The sequence below is a fragment of the Onychostruthus taczanowskii genome, unplaced genomic scaffold, assembly GCF_017590055.1.
Source record: "Onychostruthus taczanowskii isolate IOZ18803 unplaced genomic scaffold, ASM1759005v1 scaffold10, whole genome shotgun sequence".
NCBI lineage: Eukaryota > Metazoa > Chordata > Aves > Passeriformes > Passeridae > Onychostruthus > Onychostruthus taczanowskii.
The window spans coordinates 8,516,562-8,535,329 of record NW_024496526.1 but is presented as its reverse complement, the minus strand read 5'-3'; the positions used below and the strand labels follow the sequence as shown (position 1 = coordinate 8,535,329).

At 43.8% G+C, this 18,768-nt stretch overlaps 1 protein-coding gene across 10 annotated transcripts in view; it reads right to left on the bottom strand.

Annotated features, from left to right (window-relative positions):
• Positions 1 to 18,768, bottom strand: part of KALRN (kalirin RhoGEF kinase) — a 473,687-nt gene that overhangs the window by 15,268 nt on the left and 439,651 nt on the right. For 6 of the 10 annotated variants that reach the window (XM_041406297.1, XM_041406207.1, XM_041406217.1 and 3 more), the window contains 6 exons: positions 15,914 to 16,152; positions 14,803 to 15,050; positions 11,448 to 11,571; positions 10,051 to 10,110; positions 1,692 to 1,719; positions 1,076 to 1,247 (listed from right to left, as the gene is read on the bottom strand). In XM_041406297.1, the coding sequence (XP_041262231.1) occupies positions 1,076 to 1,247; positions 1,692 to 1,719; positions 10,051 to 10,110; positions 11,448 to 11,571; positions 14,803 to 15,050; positions 15,914 to 16,152 (871 nt within the window). The other 4 variants (XM_041406244.1, XM_041406263.1, XM_041406285.1 and 1 more) reach the window with 4 other exon arrangements.

Sequence of the window (18,768 nt, the reverse complement as noted above, 5' to 3'; positions counted from 1 at the left end):
ACAAGTGCTGATAGTGCACAGGGAGCCAACAGGAAGAGGACTGTGATGAAAACCAGAACCCTGTATGGAAATATCCCCCCATCCCAAGCCCAGACAGAGGCTGAAGATAAGGCAAGAGGAGATCTACTGAGGAATAACAAAAGACAATTTTGGATACTCTGGGGCAGCTGGACAAGCCAATAGTCTCCAAACAAAGCTCTTGATCAGAGGTGTTTTTTTTTTTTTTTTTTTTTTTCTTTATAGAACATGTAAAATCCCTTTCTCTTACTGTTCTTTTTTCACTTTCAGTGACTTTGTACTCCCTGGATTCATTTCAGCTTGTGCCAGAAGTGCTGAAAAGTTGAAATGAAAGATTGCCTCCTGGAGATTTCCACTGCAGTTTGCCCCAAATTTCTTATATAAGCTGCAGATGAGCATCTAGCAGCAGGCTGTTACCTGACCTGAATTCAACTCCAGATCTTTCTGAATCTTCCCAGTGCTTGTTGTAAAGATAGTTTTCCTCTCTGCTAGCCAAGCCAGGAACATTATGACAAGCATCTTTCTGTCCAAGCACAGCCAGATGTAGCCTTCCCAGAGCACATCTGGGCTTTTTTATGAACAGCTGAGGAAAGGCTCAGGAAAACTGCAACCCCACCACTGCCAATAAGATGAGAAAATTCACAGTGATAGGGGTATGGCAAGCAGGTGAGGGCTTGCCCTTCTTGACTCCCAAAGGAGATAAAGGCATCAAGCTCAAGCAGAGAAGCCCCAGCAGAGGCAATACTAGCCAAACTAAAGGGTTGTAAACATTCTGGCTTCTGGCTTGCAGCTGGCTCAGGAAGTCAACGGGAGCAAGCCCAGGTCTGCCAGCAGCCCTTTCTGGTTATACCTTACCTCAGCTTGGGAAACAAATACAGCTACCCCAGCCCTAAAGTCTGACCCTTTCCAGCCAATGTTTGCCACACTGATGTGCTGATATGCCATGCCACACTTAATTAACTGCATCCAATGAGCATTGTAGCCAGGCTGGTGCCATATTTGAGGGTACCACAACCATCAGGACCAGCTATGTTGGGATCCACAGGCAGGACCTTACCAGGATGACACCGTGTAAGTGGCCGTGCTGTTGTCATTGTCAAGAATGTTTTGGTCTGGTCCTTTCCAGGTTATAGTTGGTTTGGGTCGCCCACAGACTTTGCACTGCAGCATCACTGTGTCCCCAAGCAGGCAGGTGATGTCCACTAGTGGCACAAGAAACTCTGGAGCCACTGTAAAAAAAAACATGGGGACACACACACAACGCCTCTTTCAATTTTCAGGTGAGGATGTCTAGAGTCATACAAGGCTAGAGAATACATTATAGGATGAACTATGGGATCTGGGTCCCAAACAGCTGGGAGTCCTGGGATTATGTCCTTGAAACTGCGCTCCAGTCAAAGCCAGCTGTCTACAGCTCAGAGAAGGAGGTAGAGGGGACTGTCCATCCCCCAGCCCTATGCTCTGGCACGTGGATGAGATTTTGAGAGGGCAGGTTTGGGGGGTTCAGCCTGGCCTGTGGCCCCAGGCTGTGTGAGCCCAGCAGCCAGCAGGAAGCCTGCTGTGCCTGGGGACTGAGCAGCAGAGAGCTGCCTTTGCTGCAAATGCTGCTAGGTACAGAGCGTGCTGTGGCACCAGAGTAAATCACGACTGCAGCACAGCTGTCCTTAACTCACCTTCTTGGATGAAATTGGGGTTGATTATCTGAAAAATACAAAGAGATACAAGCATTTATTTCCTAGACAGTGACAAAGAGGCATTTGTTTTCACAAGGTACCATGGTGACTGACCAGAACTGCAGAAGTGCTGCAGAGGTGACAAGTGGCACCTTCTAACAACCAGCAGTTGCTGCAAGCTCTAGTGGTAACACACATGGGAAAGTAAATGAAAGCTATGGCTTCTTGAACCCTGAAAAAGCTTAAAGGTAACAGGCACAGCACCAAGGCTGAGGGGGTGGACATGCTTCCTCTTTGTCTGTGTGATAATGATGAAGCCATTAACTCTTCCCAGAGGTGGTTTGTGCATCCCCTGCGCCTGGCTCCACACCTGTGTCACACAGCACCTGCAGTCACCACACACCTGGGGCACGTCACCAGCACTCTGGCCACTAACCAGGTCTGAGGAAATTTCTTTAATTTGTTCTCAGCTTCAGGAGAAAAAAGGTAAAGCACTAGACCATAAATACTTCATTTTGCCTACTGTCGAGGATCAGTCCTGTAACAATTCTTGGTCTATTGCCATAAGTGAAAATTCACTCATTTCATTGGACTGCTGGAAACTTTCCAGCTTGAAACTAGGTTTGGATAACTACGAGTTATTTTATCTAGCTAGTTAATTAACCAAGTTAGCAAAGACTTGAAAAGCTACTGTTACCCTGTGGTCTCTATGTGCCAATATAACTCAGGAAGCAAAGGTGGAAAAAGCAAAGACAACACCACTGAGTTCTTACAGAATCGATCCTAACTACATTGTGGTGTACAACAGTAGAGTGGTTTTAGCCTTATTAACTGTTTAAATAATCTCATAAGGCCTGGTATTCAAATTCAATCTAATAATTTCATGTTCAAGCCATTTCATGTTCAACCATAAACACCAATGTGGTTTATCTCACCTTAAATATTTCTGTTGCTATTTATTTCAGAGCTATTTTGGAAGACACCAATGAAGCAGTGACCTAATTCATGGCCTGCCAAAGCTGATAGGAGGTTTTTGCAGAGGCTCAGAAACCAGGCCACAAAACCGAAGCAATAACCCTTCAAAATAAAGTAGATACATCTTCAAGATTTATATTTACATTTTGGCTTTATAAATAGTTTTCCAAGGTCGATGGCTCAGGGTGCCATTCAAGGAGGCATTTGGGCACATTCAGGTTCATTTTGGTTTCACAGCCTTTCTTTGCAGCCCCAGGCAAAGATCTGGTACCAGCACTGAGACCTCAGGGTCTGCTTTCCCCTACCACCACCACAAAGCCCAAATGAACCAGGCATAATGTGGAAAGCACGAAGTCCCTCTGAAGGGTGCAGCTGGGCACTGCCACCAGCACATGGATCTGCCAGCCCAGGGGTGTGGGGAGCAGCTCCAGGACCCACACACAGCCCCTGGACCCTGCACACAGGAAGAAATGGTGGCACAATGGATGGAAAACATCCTCTGTCCTCTCTGTGCATGTGAAAAAAAGAGAGATGGATCTTTGTGATTAAGTTGTATCTCTCACACAACACAGCAAAGGAAGAAAAAGCTGTTTTGTGGATAACCATTGCTTGCCACTTTCACTCACAGACACCATCTACTTTTCAGCTGAGTAACCCCAGGCATCATCTCATTTGCACATGCATCTTCATTTTTGTGGTGTTTGGCTTAACTGAAATATCCATTCTCCAAAGCTCTCCCTTTCCTTCCCTGCAGCACACACTAAATTCCCTTATTATTCACTGATCTCCATCCCTGCGGATTAGGGATCAGAAGAAAGAAACACTAGTTAACACTTTATATTAATTTTATTACTCTAAAGGATTCATTAGAAGATGCAACTACAATGATGAATGCAATAGATATCCCTATAAACAAATAATTCTACATTTCTAGTGACTTCCAAGGTACAATAATTTATAATAATTGCCTTACCAATTTTTTTTTCATTGCCTCACCATGGGAATAGCAGAAAGAAAATTATCTCTGCAACATACTATTGGAAGAGTCTGTGGGTAAAATTTACATTTTCTTTACCAAAACTTCATCTGTTAATTAATCAAGTGGTACCTAACAACACCCCCCAGCCACAGCACAGCTTTAGCCTGCTGTAAGCTTAGACAAAAATAAAAGTCTGTCTGCATGAGAACATTTAAATGATTTAATACAGCACCTTATAAGGGAATGGGCTTTCTTCTGCTTTGAAGGAGGACATCAAATGATGGGGCGAGAAGGGCAGAAATGGGAAAGCAAAGATTCACAGCCAGATCTGCATCCAGGGGTGGCTTGGTGGTTCACACATCTGCTCCCAGGCCTGGGGTTCTGCTGCCTCTGCCTGCAGGTTCCTGGGCTGTGGCTGGATGGCAGGAGGTGGCAGCCTCCACAGAGTCCTTCTAGATTAAGTGCAAGACCTTTGTAGACAATTTCTTCATTTTCCAAATAGGTTTGTAATCCCCAGGGGTGGAGAAGGGGAGTTCCAGAGCGTGTCCTCGCTGCCCTCAGAGGATGGGAGCTCATGTGTTGCTTCTCCTCACAGCCTCCTCTGGTGCCAGGGCTGAATCCCCCCATGGACACACTTGCCCCCTCATTCTGCAGCAGTTTGAATGAGGATCTCACAGCCCAGCCCCCAGATGAGCACCTGTGGCCACAGCAGCCTTGAGCAGGGGAAGGTGGCCAGGGTCTCATGCTGAAAAGGGCAAACTGAAGAAATCCCAGCACAAACCTCCTGCACCAGAGTGGCTACCAGTCTGGCTGTGAGAGGACAAACTCATGGGGATGGAACCACCCAGCACAAGAGCTTCTCACTCCATTTTCAGTGTCAGTCCACTGACATGCAAACACAAACCCTAAGGGGATCAAACTCAGCCTGCACTGCATGTGAGAAACACAGATGTGCACTTTTTCCTTGAAACATAATTTTAATTGAGATGAGGTAGTTTTGTTTTTTTTTTTTTTAATTGGATGAAATACCTGTTGCGTGGCCCAGAGCAAGTTAAAGTTTCTCCCCTCTGTGGCCAGGAGAGTTTGTTTCCCATACAGTGTAAGCTGAAAATGGAAATCCTATGCAAAGTAACAAAAGGCAGAACATGAAATGGCCTCTGCTCAAGTAATGTCGGGTCTAACACTGACCAGGAAAAGCCAGGCAGCTGGAAGGAGGGGGTGAGATAAAGGAATGGGAGAACAGGTCAGGGCTATTCAATAAAAAGCCATGAATAGATCTTGCTTCTCCCTGTTCCAGCCTGTGCTGTCTCAGGGCTCAGACCAAGAAAGGCACATAAGGCACATACCTGAATGCCTTTGGGGACCTGCAGGGATCTAAGTCACTTACATCTAGGTCAATTAAGTGTAACTTAACAGTCAAGCTTTAGAAAAGTAGCAGGGGTGCTTCTCCAGAAACTCAGTATTTTGCAGTATTTTTCCTGGTCTGTTAAGATTATGTTATAAGGATAGAAAGGCATCTGCATCAGTAGCTGCAAAGCCCATATGCAAAGTGACTCTAACTGCCCTAATTCTTAGCACAATCTTATCTTTCACTTGTGCACACATGCTTTATCTGGTGGGGAGGGAGAAGCCATCCTGCCACGCCAGTGGCAGTCCCAAAATGCTCTGCAAACACAGCTTGGCTGCCTGAGAGGGTTCTCACCTTGGCCAGGGTTTGTTTCTACAGTGCAGGGGTGTCCTTGCCATGCCTACCCCACTTCCTTGGAGGGATTACACCCAGCCCAGACACACAGTGCACAGAAGTGCCCAGCAGATGCCCAGATTTTTCCAGTGCCACGTTTTAATCCCATTATAAGGGAACATATCAAAACCAGGAGTGAGAATATTACTTTTTCCCCAAAGCATAAGAATCCTAGTCTTGCAAACCAAGCCCTCTGTAACAAGGCCAGTGCTTCACTTAAACAGCAGAGGGCATGTTCACTCCAAGACAAGCAGCTGAGTATTTTGTAAACCATTTCATGGCACCTCTTGGTCACTGAGTTAAAATACTATACTGACACATTTGCTCATACTGGTAGCAGAGTAAGCAGCATGTTCCCTGCTACCTCGCTCAAAACCAAAAATTACGATTCTCTCAAAAAAAATGAAATTAATTGGAGAGAAATTAGGTAAACTCTAATCTTCAGGAAAATACTTATCACCCATCTCTGGCTAGGTCAACTTTACTTTGAGACCTTCAGGGTGACAGGCTCACAGTGTCACCCGCCTCCCCTCCACCGAAAAAAGGAAACAAATTAACTAGAGAAATTTCTTGATAAAATGAGCAGATAAGGATTCCACCACAGAGGGAATGAGGCTACCAAAGGGCAAAATTAAAATGGCATTTAATGAAGCATCCCATGACATCAGCCTTTTGTCAGGGATGGGGTTTCCAGAGCGTTTGTAAGCCTTTCTTACAAGGCATAAAGCACTTGGGAATTCTTGGCCTGAGCTGAGTTGTGTCTTGGAGCCAGTGCTGTATCCACCAAAACATTACTTACTCAACCACATGGACTGTGGGGTGCTAACACAATATTTCTTCCACAGTGTATGTTTCCTAGTGCTTATCGTGGTCTAAGTGTCTCTGAGTAGTTCTTGACATGCTAAAATGTCACAACTGAAAAAAACAGATTAGGAAGGCCAACATACGTACCTTGGCAACAGCTCAGCTCACTAATCTAATGATGGAACTTCCAGTGACTTGGCCTGGCCTTCATCTCTGCTTTGCACAGCAGAGACACTGGAACAGACACCAGAGCTCAGTGACAGATGTGTGTCACCAACAGCACTTGTAACACTGCAGCTGGAGTTGTGCAAAACATCTGGAGCCGTGTCAGAACCCTGCACCTGAGGTCCACCCAAAGCTGGGAGGAGCTGCTGTTGGATTTAGTGAGGTTTACCTCAGTCAGATCTTCTGACTGCTGGAAGAACATTCCCTTAGACAAGAGAGGTATCCTGGTGGTATCTGCACAGCTGCCTTGTGACCCCTTCAGCAATACTGCAACCCCATGAGATGTTACAATAAAGAATTGTAGGACAATTAGTTGTGTCACTGTCCAGGACCCCAGACATGGGTGTGGATACTGATTCACAAGGGCTTACATCTTCCCAGAAGTGGAGTTGCCTGTCCCTGTGCAGTTAACTACAGACATGTGGAAAGAGAGTCTCTGATCATCCTTAAGTGCAGGTTACTCCTGTCACTCACGTGGCTACACGTGGCCCTTAAGTGCCCGCTCCTACTCACATACTTAATGGGTGACTTCATGCCTTCTGCTTTATGAAACTACAGCACAAAGCAGAAAACTAGGAGGGGGAAAATCAAATTTCATTTCCATTTTTATGCACTTTCATTACATATTAATAAAGAAAGAGGGAAAAAAACAGTCACCAAGAGATGCCAGTAGTGGAAACCCAGTAGTGGAATTTTAGCTCTTTTAAACAGTCACCCAGAATTTGTTTCCTGCTCTCACAATGTATGTTTTCCACATTTCTTTCTGTCTTTGTGTTCCCTTGAAACAAAGGCAAAGTACTTCCAGAAACCTGTAATCTACTGAATGGAACCCACTGTGGTATTTCATAAGAAGCAAACAAAGCCAGATCTGAAAGGCCACAGTAGCTGTGGGACTTCGTGGGTACTCTGACCAGCTCACTAACTTATTGTGCAGGAAGTAGGGTGGAGCTAAATTGCACCCACATTTCCAGGTAATTAATATGTCTGCTTTGCATTTAGAGACTGCTCTATCTGTTGCAGCACTGGGTGCATGTTCTCATGGGAAGAAGAGGGATGTCAGGGGTGACAGTCCCATACAAGAAGCCAGGTGAGTGGCCCTGTTGTTACCAGGCTGTAGTGATGACTCCACCTTAATGACACAGGAAAGGCACCTCTGAGTGCTGCTGGCCAGGACACAGCTCTTCTGTCACCACTCCCAGCATCTATAAAACCCCTCACGAGCCTGGCCAGCTGTGAGGACAAGGTGTTCCCTCTCCTTGGGCTGTCACGTTGTCTCCAGCTGCCCTGGGAACTCACCAGTGGACATTCCACACAGAGCAGGGAAAGCAAAACAAGGTGAGATGGAGATGTTCACTGCACACACAGGTTGGGCTGGAGGGGTAGCACAGCTCTCTAAGTTATCTGAGCCCAGCACACGAGGCCTAGAAGATTGATGAAGCCCTGAATCAGGCTCTGGTGTTGGAATTAGCTTGTTTTGCCTCTGATTTAATGAGAAAAGGCTTTGGCCTCCTGGACTATAATGTGGCCCATTTATTTTAACATGTTTGGAAAGGAAAATCAAAACTCTCATAATGAAGAAAAAGGAAGAGCAGTCGTGGCTTCCAGTAGGTGAACACCTCAGACCTTTACAGACCAGACTCCCCCATGGCCTCTTCTAGGGCTTCACCAGCATTTTATGAGCCTGCCCTTGCTCTGCTCCCTCCAGATGACTTTATTTAGGTTATACTGGGTATCTGCAATCCCTTCCTCCCAGTATTTCTTAGCCAGACCAGTGAGATGACCACACTCAATCCTGGCTGCAGATGTACTAAAGCCATCATGAAGCAAGGGCTGTGCTGCTCCTTGCAGGGCAGTGTGACCTTAATAAGTCACCCCACAATTGTTCTCTTATTTTCTCTTTCTCTGCCGTTTTAAATATTTGCTTGGCCACAGAGTTTTGCCAGAAGCAAACTTGAGCTTTCCAAGCCATGAAGAATACTGTGGCTTCTGCAGTGCAGTGGCACTGTCAGCTCCAGTAAGTGACCTGGGAGATGCAGGACGGGGCTTTTTGAGTGTAAATAGTCACACAGAAGGCACACAGTTACTCCCCCAATAGCAGATTGATACCATAGCTGAGACTTCACATTGGTGTCTTCTGGTTTAAATAGAAAGGCTTTTTTTCTCCTGAATTTCAGAACAGTAGACGGTACCATGGTAAAAACCCAAATCAAGCCATCAGAAAGACTAGAAATGCTGACAAGGCAAGGATTCAGATACCTCCCACTGGAAATTCTAAACCATCTGGTTTTCCTCCTGTTGAACAGTCAAACCACAGAAATCCTCTGCAAAAGAATGGTGATTTTCACCCAGCTCTGCACAATCACCCTTGTCTCAGCCACCTGTTGGTCCACAGGACAATTTTCAGTGAATGAAAATTACACAGACATCTGTGTAGTAATGGGCACTGCCTTATAATAAATACACTTGCAGATATTACCTATGACTGGCAAAACACTCTTTGGAAATGTAAACACACTCCTGAGAATAATGCAGCTTTAGAGGTGAGGACCATTCAATCTCCAGGATGTCAGCTGGGTCAAAAGCTTTCCTTTTGTACACATCCCAACACAATTAAAATAAAAGCAAGCTTTCTTAAATAAAAGCAGGTTAACTGCCTAGGTGGTGCACCTCAATACACTTCTCCCTCTTTTTATTTTCCCTTCAGGAGGAAGATCAGCTTTCTTTTGCAGGATGTTTATAGTGCAGCCTGGCTGACAGCATCCGGGAGATCTGCTAGGACACAAATATCTCTGTTCTCCAGTGACCTGTCCTGTCATCACCACAAAATCACCATCTCTCTGAACCATGTCCTTGCCTGTTTCAACAGGAATCTCTTTCGGCCTTGGAAAAATGTAAAGAAATGCTTTGTGTGGTCACTGTAAACAGGAGGAAAAAAAAAACAACAAAAAAGATCCTGCTAGATCTAATTGAGGAGAATCAGACACATAGCTCTTCATGATTTTAAGCTCTCTTAGGCTCTCTCAACGAGGCACTCCACTAGGACTGGTGGTTTCACAATGGAAAAACAGTGGCATAATGTAGCATAATTTGGGTCCACAGATCTGCATCAGCCTTCCCTGAGACACAGGTACATTCACACAACTGGTTTTACCACCCTCCTCCAGTACCTTGACAGAAATGCAATTCCCACTCTGCTAAGAGAAAAGAGAAACGTTGTATTTTCTGATTTTCTAGACAAAGTGCTGGTTGTGCTACAATATTTGGCCTGACTGGCAGCTCAAGTGTATATTGCCAGGGCAAAGGGTGTTTTTAATATAGAAAGATGCTACATTTATCAGCAGTTGACACACTTGCATTATTGTTGGATTGAGGTCTCAAATAGGAAGCAGAGACTGAGGGCGGCTATGAGAGCCTCCAGCTCAGTAGGAGCTTGTTACTGAGCTCCCACTACAAATGAAGGCCAAACTCCAGGTCAAGGCTTGGCAAAACCAGAACTGACACTTTCTGTGACTCACACTAAATTGGCACACACATCTGCAAGCAATACAGACCCACCAACTCCTCTTGCAGCAAAGGCATTTCAAAACAGACACACTTTTTTGGGAAAAAATAATCACAAGGATGATTGTCTCTACCTCCATACTAGTATTGGGGTCAAGGTCATCACACTCTGATTCCTCTGAGCTGTTTGTCTCCTTGTTTGGCAGCATGAAGAGAATAAAGAGAACAAGAGATTAGAAAAGAGACTGGTTAGTCAGGGCAGAGCAGCACCATTGTGAGCAGCATGGAAATGGTTAACGGTAGGGAAAATGCTCCTGAAACACAAACAAAAAACAAACTGACAACAAAACAAGGGAATCAAAGGCAAAGACATGCTTTTGCCAGAGAAGCAGCAGTGATTCTGCAATTCATTCAGGTGGTGAAAACAAGGAGGAAGCAAGAGAAGGAAGAGCTGTGCCACCATGCTGGAGCAGCCTCTTCCCTCGGACCCAGTCCTTCCTCATCCGGAGGGTGCCGGGACGCCCGGGATGCAGTGTCAGGGCTCCTCCCTTTGCACATGCCAGGGCTATTGCACCAGGCTTGTAAGACAGAAAGCCTCTGCAAAGGAAAACACTTCATCATGGACTCTCCTAGAGAGGGGTGGATCCAAAGGACATGCTCAAGTGCTTTCCTGCATCAAGGCTGGGCTTTGGTTGTGTCAAAATCACAAGTGTTTGCTTGCCTCTGCTGGGAGGGAAAGCCCCAGACTAGTCCTGAGCAGGCCTCATGGTCGGTTTATAGGGGTGGATCCTCTGAGTTGGAGCACAGTAGTCAGGCACCCAGAGCAGAAGATGGAGCTTAACCCCACAGTTCTCAAACTTTTCCATACTGGGAGATCTCAGAGAAAGAGAGAGAGACGCAGACACACAGACACACACAGACACACACACAGACACACACACGAGACCTTCTCCTGGCAAGACAGTCAGCATCTCTGCCCTGTCTGATAACATGGAAAGAAAAAGGTCATTGAGACCATCTCTATAGACCAAAAACCTTAAGAATCCCCAGGCTGAGAACCCTTTATCTTAACATCTGGTGAAATATTGACCTGAAGAAAACTCATCAGCAAGGCCACTGGTTCACCCAGTGGCTTTCTCACTGCTGCAGCTGCTCTGATGAAGCAGATCAGAGGTCAGTAAATCACTAGTGTCCCAATTTTAAGTTATTTAACTATGTATATAGTTGGGTTTCTTAATGAGGATTACTTACTTGTGTGTGGGATGCCAGGAAAAAGAAAACAAAAAACAAAAACTGCATTTTATCTTGCATGCAAAAATCCTGCTAAAATGGATACTACAAAAAAAGACCAAAAAAAAGAGAACTGAAGTTGAAAAAAAAACCAAAACAAAAAACTAAACCAAAACAACAAAAAAACCAAAACCAAACTCAAAATTGCCGCCCCCTCCCTCTCTCAGGAGAGGATGCTACAGGGGGTGGAAAGGATGGGAAGCAGGAGAGCAGCACAGAGCTTTCAGATGGCCTTACTCACTTTAACAGAGACTTTGTTCCCCAGAATATCCTTGGATTTACGTGGCCCATTGGCTTCATTTTTGCCACTGCTCTCCTTTTCCGCCCGCTTTCTCATGCGCAGGGTATGCCATGAACATGACTTCCTGTTGTACCAAAAAACGCAGCAATCAAACGGCAAATCAGAGCAGGAAGAAAGGTTTTGGAAAGGGGAACCAGCATCCACATTTGCAATTACTGCAATTTCCTAGAAGGTGAAAGCCACCAGCAGGCAATATGCCTGTCTCAATCTCAGCAATGAGAGCTGAAGTTAAAAACCAAACCAAAGAGTTCTGCAAAGCAGATGTTGTGCCACACTTGCTGTTTAAATGCATGGAGCAGGAAAAAAATGTCCATGATGGAAGCACAGGCAACTCAAAGTTGGTCATCTGGTTTCAGGGACTTTGTCTTGCATTGCCACAAATACAAATTTATTTTAATTTTGCTACATTTTAAAGACCAACCTGGTCCTTAGTCTCGTTGGTTGAAAGTAGTGTAACAAATATAAATATATAAGAATGGTCCTAATAGATTACTCAGTATAACAAACTTTAAAAAAAAAGAAATTCAAGTTGTTGCTCACTACATGTTGCTCAGAACACAAACAGCTCAATAAATAGGAGCTGTGTTATTAATTTTCCAAGAGATAAGTAATTTCCTAGAATGACAAGCTCTGCTGTGTCTCTCAAGACCAAGAATTTCTGATTTGACTTTGCCAATCCAGTTAAAGAGGACATCAGTCAGCCATGGGTTTTGGCTAGCATTACAGCAGGCACCATTTCCAGTAAATTTTTCACCCTTTATTACTGCTCCTATGACCTCATTCTTGGAAAAAAAAATAAAAAAGACCAATATCAACCTTTGTAAGAGCAATGCTGCATTGACAAGAGAATTGCATATCAAAGCAGACATAAGAAAAAAATCAAAACAGTTCTTGATATGGGTTTCATTTGGTTAAAATAGTGGACAGGTTGAGGGGGAATTTGGGGAGGGGTATGTTGTCCAAAGCATAAAGCTCTCAAAACAGCAGTGTGATGAGCTGGGATCCAGGTTCAAAGCATCTGCCCACCTTTAAGTCATGCAAATTTGATTTGCATGTTTAAGCCCAATGTTTGGCACATGTCACGTCTACAGTACCTTGATACATTTTACAAAGGAAGTTGTATGAAATCCAGGGATCACCTGTGATGCCAATAAAACGCAGTATGTTAGCAAGGCAGGACCCAAAGGATGCCCCACACAGCCGACACTCCCCCATGAACACTGCGTCTGCCTCCTACGCGCTTCCTGCTTTTCCCTCAGCGCTGATGGGAGCTGTTCAGTAGCTCTGTTAAAGAACAAGCAAACCCTGCCACAGCCACAAGACTGAACTGGGTCATGACAACTGTTTTTGCAACCAGGATTAGAGTGTGCACTAACTCAGCCTGTAAGGGCAGTCTGAGATAGGGAGCACCAGAGCACCCTGCACAGCTCAGACAGGCACTAAGTGCTGACCGGTATTTGGGCGTTTCTGCACAAGATCCAAACGTGAACTGCACGGCACGGGAAGTTATCCAACACTTCAGGACTGTTATGTTTTCCTTTAGGATATATAAGCAGCAAGAACCCGGCAGATGAGGCTCCCTGATCTATACAATGAACATAGGTGAATAATTCATGGTGCCAACACTGCTGGATTGACCGTATATTTTGTGTACAGTATTTGTCACAGAAGAACAGTTTTATTACTTAAACTAAGTAGCCACTGTGATCTGACAGTCCAGATAGGGTTGAAGACAGCACAGCTCCAGGTTGTTTTTTATTCATAGGACTCCTATTATTGAAGCATCTTTTTGTTTTCAGGGTTGTTTTAGCTGTTTGAATCTGAAAAAATTGTCTAGGACTTTAAATCTCATTGCAGTGAGAAAGAAAAAAGTGCAATTCATGTGTCTTTCAGTTTTGCCACACCTTCCTGGCCACAATTCATCTGCCTAGAGAATTTGATGCAGAATTTTACTGTACAGCTGCCATGAAATCAGTCTTCACCAGGAGTCTGGTACCGTGGATGATTCTAAGGGCACGTGGTTGCAAATTGTGGCTAGAGAGGAACCTGGGAATGGCCGTGGCGGATGTGCAAGAGATGTGCCAAGCAATTCCTTTGGCTTAACATGCAATTCCAGGTAGCATTCCTTACTGACTGACAGGTAAAGTCATCATTTCTCTTAACTGAAACGGCAGCAGAGATCAAATTATTATTTTTAGTGAATCTGTCACAAAATCCTTCCTTGTGTTCAATTCTGCGCCTTGAGGTATTTGTGTAAGGTAACACAATTTGTAGCATACATCATGCATTACCATCTAGTCATTTTAGATGTTTAAAGAAATCAACAGGTATTACTGAAAAGAGGGTTGTACCTTCTGTATTTAATACCAAAAAACCACTTCCTTGCATTAGTCATTTCAGACTGACAAATTTCTAAAAATCAGAAAAGAAAAATATATATCCACACATTTGTTAAATAAACAACAAAATATTATAAACAAAATTAAAATCAAAACAAAACAAAATCAAACAAAAAAATAAGGGTCAAACTAATTCTTTTACCTCATTAAAACATGCTCATAGTGAAAATTTATTTTACATATTTAAAATAGTACATTTAAAATTAGTTACATTACAGGTACAATGATGAACATTGCGACTATTCATTATATTGCACAACCTGACTTCATCAATGTGAGTTTGTTTCTTTTTTTTTTTAAATAGTGCAAAATACTTTTTACAGGAATGTACTTGGATGGGGGCCTTGCAAACAAAAAAATATATTACAAAAGATACTGCAAACAGAAAAAAAAAAACAAAACAAAAGAAAAAAAAAAGAAGATACAAGCTGTACAAGGAAATTGCCATAGACAACAAAATCTCTCCTCCTTGAGAAGCAAACTTCAGTCCAACACAGAGCCTGGATGTTTGTGTTTGGTTTTTTTTTTTTTTAATCTAGATGCTGTTATAACCAATATATAGATTAGTAACTTAATACAACATAAATATAAGTCCAGTCCAAGCAGGTCCATGTTGGTGTAAAATGGTGTCACGTAAAGCATATCTTTAACCGTCTATGGTTTTATTTCTCTCCAAAGTATAAACAAAATCCCACAAAATGAAAATAAGCAAAACCCGAGCTATCCACCATGGCTGCCCGACGCTGCGGATTGACCACTCAGCTTGTTCCAATGGCACTGTGGATAAAAATCAGCAGGATTTCCCTACCATTTGGGTTTGTTTATTTTTATTCATTTATTTTATTTTCCTCAAAAAATCCACATAGTGCTCCCAGTGAAGCCAATAGGGCACTTACTTGATGCTTCCATCGCTATTATCTGTAGTGGATTTAGGGAGGGGAGCCAAGATACTGCCAGGGATCCATCCTTCAGCAGCTGGAGAGTGGTCGTTTGCAGGCTGGTACACCAGGAACATGTTCTGCTGGTTGATAGCAAGGATCTGAACCACCTCTCCTTGATTCACACAGATCTCATCCTCCTTCAGTGCATAGTAATCTTTAATCACCACCATGGAAGAGGTCCCATTGCACCCTCCCAAATCAGTCTGCAAACGGACACAACACAAACCGGTGAGCGGCCGGCATGGAGGAACCTGCCCTTTCTGGCAGCAATCCTACTACTTCATGTCCAGCCTAACCGGACCAGGGAAAAGGACACAAAACACTTGGAAGTTCACATTGGCAGAAAAGGATTTTAGAGATCTGAAGGGTGGCAGTAACCTAATACAAACCAGTCTCCTATTTCACATCAGACTTCAAAGCTGCTAACGATTGCGTCCCTGGGTGTTCTCATCTGGGGGGGTGTCACAGATGAATGGGCTGTGCTGAGCCAAATGGGGACAGAGACAAATGAAGCTGAGTGAATACTCACAGTTAAATATAGGTCAGATGGAAAGTGGCTTTGCTCAGCCTCAGACAGCAGCAGGGTCCAAACAGGTTGGTGGCCACTGACTCTTTGGTGGTTTGTGTACAGCGCACAGGTACCTGAATTATACCTTTAGCGGCACCCTGCACGAGCTGTTACACAGGAAAAGGTCTAAGCTCTTCCCTACCACAGACTTTTTCAGGAATAGGTGGTTAATGGTTAAAAGAGAAGACTGAATATTACTTCTGCCAGTACTGGAAATGGATATTTAGTTCACCAGATCTGCAAGCATAGTGCCCTGAAAAACATCGAGATCAATGCTTAAGGGTCAGGCTCTGTCTCTGTTTCCCAGATGAAGCATCATCCATGTGGATGCCAGGGCTTTTGCATGAGCTGTTTAATCCCAAATCACATGTTACCCCATTGCTTCAGTATGTTGATTCCTGTTGACCTGGTTAGCTGCTAATTAAAGATAACATCACGGATCACCTGTGGTACAAGAAACGGGTTGTGAGATCATGTTTTATTAGATGAGCTCAGTACCTTGCTTTGTTCATACTTGTCTCCAGGCTGTGAGTGCTCATACCCTGTGCTGCCATTGGAGGTAGATATCTTCAGGGGTGGGAGAGAAGGGTTACGGCTTGTAGCCTTCAAAGGCTTCTCAGACCCTACTGGAATAGAGGAATGGGGCCGGGTGTTGGGCTGAGGGACCCTGCCAGCCTGGGGCCGCAGCACCGCCGAGCTGTTCTCCTTGCGCTGGTACTCGATGGGCGACTGCAGCGCTGCAAGAGAGGACAGGAGTCAGCCACCTGCTCCCAACAGCCCTGCCAGGGGCTGCAGAGGTGTTCCAACAGGTGGGATGGTTCAAACAGAACAGACTCATACGCTGCAAACCAAACAGGAACAGGAGATGCCGCTCTTGGAAGCACATGGCGCGTTCATGGCTAGACAGGACAAAAGCACTTTACACTTGCTGTGCATGAGCTGAACACAAGACTCCATGCTGATGTGAAGAACAGCTTCTCTGACCTACACAGTGAGTAGGCTAAAATGTTTGCCATTTACAGCATACATAATTGCATTCATTTTCTTTGCAATCACACAAATTAATCACATCCTGTAGTCAAAATAAATGCAAGCCTGACTAAGGGGTGCACAGCACATTTGCAGTGAATTTCGCTAACATCAGAAAACACAGGTCAAGACCCCTAAGTCTCATTTACATATCGCGAAGAAAATGTGACTATTAAATACTCTTTGGATGTGATGCACTGCAACTTGTCTCTCAATGTGCTTTCTACATGAACTGCTTTGGTTCAAGGAAACTGCTGGAAGTATAGATGGCACCAAGACATTAATCCCAGCAGTCCAAACCTCTCCAGAAAACACCCAACAGGCAACACTAAAAAGCTTCATAAGCTATAAAAAATAAAGTCTGCTTGTGAGAGTAGATTTTATAGTAACAGAGAAAGCTTGCACTGGGAAATGGAAGGAAAAGAATTCCAGATCATAAAGAAATAATCTGTTATGTTTGGAGGAGAAGGGATCAGGGCTGGGACTCACAGTGAGCAGATTTGCTGGGCTCAGGCTACCAGCCCCAGACCTATGGGCTTGGTTTTTTGCATGTCATGTGGCTTTAACTGATGATTTATAGTCAGTTAATGCTGTGTACATGCATCAGACTAAATCTACTGGAATGCAGAGAGACTAGTCTAGCAAGAGGCAGACAGAGGACACAATGTCACGGCATCAGCCCCACCAGGGAACCACAACAGAAGGAATGTCTTTCCCAACAAAATGAAAAGGAAAGAAAAACAGAAAAGCTCAGCACCATACTGCACACTCTCTAGCACTTCCCTTCCAGAGAAAGGCAGGACAACTCAAGAAATCACTTCATACTAAAGAACAAATGACTGGAAAAAAAAAATCAAGGAGGATGCCAGACCACCATTTTCTTCAAAAGGACACAGACACAGATCTGTAGCAATCTGGAAGATAACTTGTCTCTAAAACCTGACCCTTGTCACAAAAGCAGATTGTATTTATGCCACAGTGACTGCCAGCTTCACTTGCTTACCTCAGCTGCAGCTGAAAATGGTTTGGTCCTGCTGCAGACCAGCAATAGAGGGCAAGGAAGGCTGGGGAGAACTTTGACAATGATTTTGACAGTGACATTTTTCTCCTGTATACAGTAAATAAGGCTGCGCAAGGCAGTTAGCAGTAAGATCTGAAGGGATACTTCTCAATCTATCCTGAAACAATCTACTGTACTCAGTACTTTTAAAGGGTATTTAGCTGAGTGTCCATTTCTAACTGCTAATTCCACCATGAACTATCACAGTGATGCCTGGCTTCCAGCCTCCTGTTAAACATCTGTCAGTATTCTTAGAAGCTTCTGGCAAAAGTCAGTGTCCATCTACTTGCATGTTCTCTCTTTCTCTCTCAAATTCCCCCCACAAAACATGATAAAAAGAAAGTACAGATGGATGGCATTTTCCTTATGAAACATGTCCAGCAGTGACAGACTTTCATTACAGCTTGCTTCCTAAAGAATGGTCACAACAGCCCATCATTTGATGCACAGCCTGTTTCTCAAGTTTAGCAGCTTTTACTTTTCCATGGAAAAAAAATTGAAAAACTTGAATATTACACTTTCACATTAATGAAGTTTGGATGTAAATCCCTTGCTTTGTACATAGCCCCTGAATCTTTAGGACTTCCCTGGTGAAGAGAGAAAAATCAGAGACAGCTTGGGCAAGAACTCAAGGGGAATATTTTGTTATTAAGTTTACATAGCATTGGCTCAGTGTGGATTTAATATGACTATAAGGACAGAAAACATCTGCTTTAATGAAATGCAAAGCTAAAGAACATATTTAAAGATTAGTCAGCCTCAATAAGATTACATTATAAAAGCCACTTAAAATATTCTGGACTGGACAGGCTCTACTGGATACAGTATAATTTTCTTGGATCTTATTTATAGTTTTAAGGTAAATCCTTAAGCTTGTGTTTTAATAGAAATCTATTTTTACTTTTGCTTTAGAGATAGTGATGATTATGTTCCTAACCCATCAAATTGCTCACTGCCTTCATAGAAGATAGGCTGAATAGGGGCTGTGAAGATGTCTCAGTAGAAAAAGAGGCTCACAGGGCAGTAAGTCCTGTGAAGAGAAGATGGAATACTTAAAAAAATAAAAAGAACAAGCAAGAAAGATATGGAGGGACAAAACCCCCTGCATTAGTGCCTGCAGAGCTCTCACAAGGCTTTTAAAAAAAAAGTCTGCAGCTAACTGTTAGTGGAATAGTTAGTGGTTAGTTATTTTTATTCCAATAATTCCAAAGCAAACTGCACTGTCATAAACCCATCAAGTGTTGGTACCAACTGGAGCACTTAG